This window comes from Elaeis guineensis, chromosome 1 (genome assembly GCF_000442705.2).
Source record: "Elaeis guineensis isolate ETL-2024a chromosome 1, EG11, whole genome shotgun sequence".
NCBI lineage: Eukaryota > Viridiplantae > Streptophyta > Magnoliopsida > Arecales > Arecaceae > Elaeis > Elaeis guineensis.
The window spans coordinates 139,334,334-139,339,525 of record NC_025993.2 but is presented as its reverse complement, the minus strand read 5'-3'; the positions used below and the strand labels follow the sequence as shown (position 1 = coordinate 139,339,525).

Genomic DNA, 5,192 nt, shown 5'->3' with positions numbered 1-5,192 from the left:
CAAGAAGAGCCCTTATGAAGAATTGGAGCCGACTCATTTGTGAACCGAGCTGGCTCTGGCATGAATAGGGATTGGCATGTTCGCTTGGCATGAAGCTGAGCTGACTTAGATTAAATTTGAGCCGACTCTCTTAGACAGATAGAAGGCTATTTTTTGGGTTTAAAGAATCGAGTTGGCTCTATCCAAATTTGAGCCGGCTCTCTCAGTAGAATAGAAAGATGATTTTTGGATTTCTGAAAGTCGAGTCAACTCAATCAGAATCTGAGTCAGCTCTTTTCGAGGAACAGAATATCATATTTTTGAAGATCGAAGCCAAGCGACTCAAAATATAGCAGAGTAGGCTCGAATCCAAATTGAGCCGATTCGAGGCTATTTCGAGCCGATTTGAGTGCATCTAACAGGCATAACGGCTACTTCTGCAGCAAGCCCAGTTTTGTCCTAACTTGATTCTAACGATTATTTTTCATCTCCAACGATAAAAAATGGCTAGTTTTGAGTTCAAATCACTCGGAACTTGGAGGAAATGATCAAGACTAAAAAAAAAAAGCAAGGAACAAAGAGAAAGATCACTATTCATGAGAAAAGAGTACTTTTGAGCATTCATTGGCTTTCACAAGAGTTCACCTACTTCAAATTAAATTTTTCTTGATTATTCTGAGTGCAATCAAGGAGAAGCAAAGTGCATTTACTGCTGGCATTCAAAACTTCTTTAAGAGAGCTTCAACGACAACAAATCAACCGTTAAAAGGGTTCAAAATTGTTATACTTTACATTTCATAAATTTCTGCAATAGTTTCAGTGGGGGCTTAAACATATTGGATTGGATTGTTTCAAACTTGGGATTGGTTTGGGAGTCTTGAGGTAAGACTTGTAAAGATTTTGATTGGTTGACTTATATTAAAATCAATTAGATATGTGTGTGAGTCTAGTTAAAACAAACATACTGTAATTAAATCGATTATAATAAAATTTTAAAGAGATCATTTGGGGAGTGGACATAGGTACTTGAAGTATATCAAACCACTATAAACCTACTGTATTTGTATGCTTGCTTCTTGTTTATTTCATTTGCTCTCAACTTATCTTTTATTCACTACACAGTCTGTACTACTTAGTTAAATTTTTTAATAATTCAATTCACCTCCCTCCTTTTGAGTTGTTTAACTGGGCAATAAGCATCCACACTTCAAGAAGCTAAACATATGTATACACAAATATTGTAAGTCTAATCTAAGCTAATCAAATGCCCTCTGAGTTAGATCTGCCCTAACTCATTTGCATCAAAAAAGAAACTAAAGACTATATATTTAATTGTTGTATAGAGAATATATTATTTGTTAAAGTCTTCCAATATGCATGTTTCACATCCAAACTTTCTAGTTAACTTAAGGATGTACAAAAATGATCATTTATAAAATTATTTGGATATATACATTTTGTACTAATTTTAAAATGAACAAAAGCTCAACTCTATCACTATTATAGTGAGATAGTCTCATTGTATGCAAGTCATGCTAAATCAATAAAGTTTTATTGGTCAAAGAGGAGAATTCTCGAACTCCTACCAAAAGGAAAAGGAGACTTCCCAAACTGGTCAGGAGTCCGTATGACCTGGTCTTCGGTACAACAATGAGGTAAGAAAGAATGGTTACGATTTACCCTTCCAGCCTTTGTTCCCTAACTACATCTTCACTTGCACGCTCCATCACATAAAACCCCCTGCAATAACAGCTCACACAAAGCTATTATTAGCAAGCCAACGTCCAAACTCAACCACCTTGGTTCTTCTTTATACCGCTCTTGCTCTATAAATTCTAACAACCAGCAAACCATGCGAGAGAGGGAGAGAAGGGGACCAACCAATGGCCAGGCTCCAACTTCTTCCTGTCTTTGTTATGCTTAGCCTCACCCTCTCTGGCGTTGCCCTTGCTCATGATTCTGCCACCATCATTAGCAGCGAGGCTCTCAAGACAAAGGACTTTGTCCTTACAGGCCGTGTCTATTGTGACACATGCCGTGCCGGCTTCGAGACCGATATCACTTCATCCATGCCTGGTAATCTCCATTGGAGAAATTTAGATGCAGTCCTGATGATCATTAGTAGCATCTTCCTTCTAATGCATACTAGTAAAGGGGTTTGGGTTGTATCTTTCACATGAAAGAAAGATTGACCTTCTATCACGACATCAACCATAGGACTACGCATTGCATGAATCTCAAAGCACTCCAACTTCTTTCTTCCTGTGCCTGCATAGATCTCGAAACAGCCATTGCACGATCTAATGTTGGCGTCATGAAACAAGGTGAATCATTCTATCGGCAAAAGATGTGACCCGATCCCCTAGTGGAGATGCCTAAGATACATTCAGGACCGGTAGTTTTATGTCGTCATCCTCTGAACTTTAATATGCCTTCATGATAAATGACCCTTTTTATATTGTAGTAATGTGTTCCCTAAGCAAGTAGCTCGGTGGTACACCTCTTGAGTGGTGTTTGAGTGTTGTTTATCACTTCGATTATTATTGTTACAAATATTATCTTTCACTTACATCTTTAATTATAATGAAGAATATCAGTCCTTCCTTTGTTATAATGTAATAAAGTCATATAATAATTTGGCGTTATGATCATGCTATAGTTATATACAGAGGTATCATTAGGAGAACAAGCATGGCTTCATAATATTTTTTTTGGCAGGTGCCAAAGTGAGGTTGGAATGCAAGCGCTATGGCACAGATGAGCTCACTTACGAGGCCGAGGCGACGACACAGCTCTCGGGTATGTACCAGATGATAGTCCCAGACGACCACTCGAATGACCAGTGCTCAGTGGTGCTTGTGAAGAGCTCATTCAACAAGTGCACCGAAATCGAGCCAGGCCGGGATCGTGTCCGGATCACGCTTGCTCAGGATGGCGGCCTGCTTTCCAACAGCCGCCAGGCCAATGCCCTTGGCTTCCTCATCGATGAGCCATTGCCGAGTTGCGGCAAGCTGCTCCAGAAATATGGCTTTGCAAATGATGATGACTAAAAGAGAGGAGAGCAGGAGAGGCTACAACTACAATGCTCACATTGTATGCCTACAATAACAAAAGGCAATAACAATGACAGTTAACAATAAAAGCATGGCTATTGTGAAAAGTGGCTGAACCTTGTACAATGAGTTATGTATGTGCCCTATGTGACAAGTGGTCCTGTATCCACATTACTTGATTTAATATTATCTTGGCAGTCTACCATATTATAAGTTGGTTCTTCCTATATATCATAGATGTAATTGTATAATATATATTCTCGATCAATTCTCTTTATCATGGTTGTAATGATAGTAATCTAGACTCAGTGTTTCCTCTAAAGCTTAGGTGTTAATAAGGGTGCAAGTGGATCGGGTCGAGTTGGGTCATAAGTGACCCCGATTCAATCTGATTTCTTGATCGGATCTGAATATTAGATCCAAACCCAGTCCAATAGAAGATCGGATCGGATCAGATCGGGTCCATGATCAAATTTATTGACCCAACAGATCATTCGGGTTGGGTCGGATCTATATATAATCCGGCCCCAATTCATGAAATATGAGTCCACTTTGGATCCGGATTCAGATCGATTCGGATTTAGATTATAAATAACAAGATCAATAAGTACCAAATAAGGATTGCCATGGCACTATTTTGTGTAGCAACACCATATGAGGACTTGCTTTTCTTCAGTGTGTGCTCTTTATTGTTAGCTTATGTACCAATTTTTCACACTATCAATTAAATGTTGAATCTATTACTTGTTCTTAATCTATATCTAGTTCTATTTATATTTTTATTCTTGTTAATGTTTCTAATGAACTCTATGAAGCTAAAATGAGTATCAAGACTCAATTAATGAGAGTATGTAAAAATGAGTACCAAGATGTTTGACATAATTTAAAAAGCTAGTGATGATAGCCAACAATTTTTGATCAATAGAATCTTAGTTCTTTTCCAACCCGTGTGTACAATCTGGGTGAATGAAGGCAGGAGAAAGTTAGGGAGTTCTATTTTATCTATTTTTAAATTAATATGCTTCTATCACTTTTATAATATTAGATGAATAAATATCTAATTCTACTTCCATCATGCTTCTTTTGACATATATTTAAAACCTTGAATGAGATTGATGGAATAGCAAGAATATGAGTTCAAAAAGACCATCTTCCAAAGAACCGAAAGATTATAATGAAAACAAACGAAGAAATAAAAGAAATAAAAAGAAATAAGTTTTGAAATTTAATAAATAGAATAGAACAAAACCAAAGAAAGTAATCATGGTCGGATCTTGTATTGGGTTCGGGTTGGATTGGGTGAGGTTGGATCATTTATCTCCGGACTCAAATCAATCCAAAAGTGTCTACGGATCGAGTTGGGTCCAAATTCAGTAAATTCAGATCCAATCTGAAAAATAGAATGGGTCCTATTTTAGAACCTGTCCTGAATCCATGGGTCTTTTAAAACGGTTTGGGTTGGGTCTACGTGGGTCGGATCGGATCAGATCACGGATCAATCTGACTCATTTGCAGCCTTAGGTGTTAAGCACCACACCACCTAAATTTTCATCTTGATAACATCTGGTTGGAATTTTGGAATTTACATTGAATCATGCAAATCACTAGTACACATGGGTGATATGTGCTGGCATTAGAGAAGGCATTTGGGGGCTCACATTTGATGATTGCAGGCCATCTCTTCAGCAACAAGCTCTTGTATGTGTACCAGCTGTTTCCAATATAATTATGATCAAATTTTCTAACAACATGAATCTTTCACAAAGACAGCCATGCTAATTAGATTTTATATTTCATAGATGAAGAAGAAGAGAGAAAATGGAAGAGAGATGGATTTGTGTAAAAATTTCAACAAATAAGAAATAGGAGATGTATTCCATTTTTTAACAAAAAAATCTATTACTTGTTCATTTCTAATTTTATGTATTTCTTATTCCTTAACACTCTTTTTTTTTTCTTAATGTTCCAACCAACTTTTGGCTACATTTAGAGGTGTTGCCCAGCTAGACAACCCAAGAGGGGGGGGGGGGGGGGGGGGGTGGAGTGTGTGGGTTTGTGTGGGAAGATGAATTGGGTTTAAAAACTTGAAGCAAGTATGTTCTATTTTTGCAAAACAAATTAAGTAAGGTGTAGTATATTGTAATCTAAATAAAATGTGCT

General features: G+C 37.3%; 1 protein-coding gene across 1 annotated transcript; it reads left to right on the top strand.

The window, feature by feature from the left end:
• Nucleotides 1-1,825: 1,825 nt before the first annotated feature.
• Nucleotides 1,826-3,245, top strand: LOC105060383 (major pollen allergen Lol p 11). Its single transcript, XM_010944057.3, has 2 exons — nucleotides 1,826-2,055; nucleotides 2,698-3,245. Exons 1-2 carry the CDS (start codon nucleotides 1,863-1,865, stop codon nucleotides 3,027-3,029), a joined length of 525 nt encoding a protein of 174 aa, XP_010942359.1. The 5' UTR covers nucleotides 1,826-1,862; the 3' UTR covers nucleotides 3,030-3,245.
• The last annotated feature ends 1,947 nt before the right edge of the window (nucleotides 3,246-5,192 follow it).

Excerpts from the sequence above, each read along its gene's own strand:
- LOC105060383 (XM_010944057.3), top strand. The coding sequence starts at position 1,863 with ATGGCCAGGCTCCAACTTCTTCCTGTCTTTGTTATGCTTAGCCTCACC. Across the intron at positions 2,056-2,697 it reads TATCACTTCATCCATGCCTG|GTGCCAAAGTGAGGTTGGAA; the intron begins GTAATCTCCATT and ends TTTTTTTGGCAG.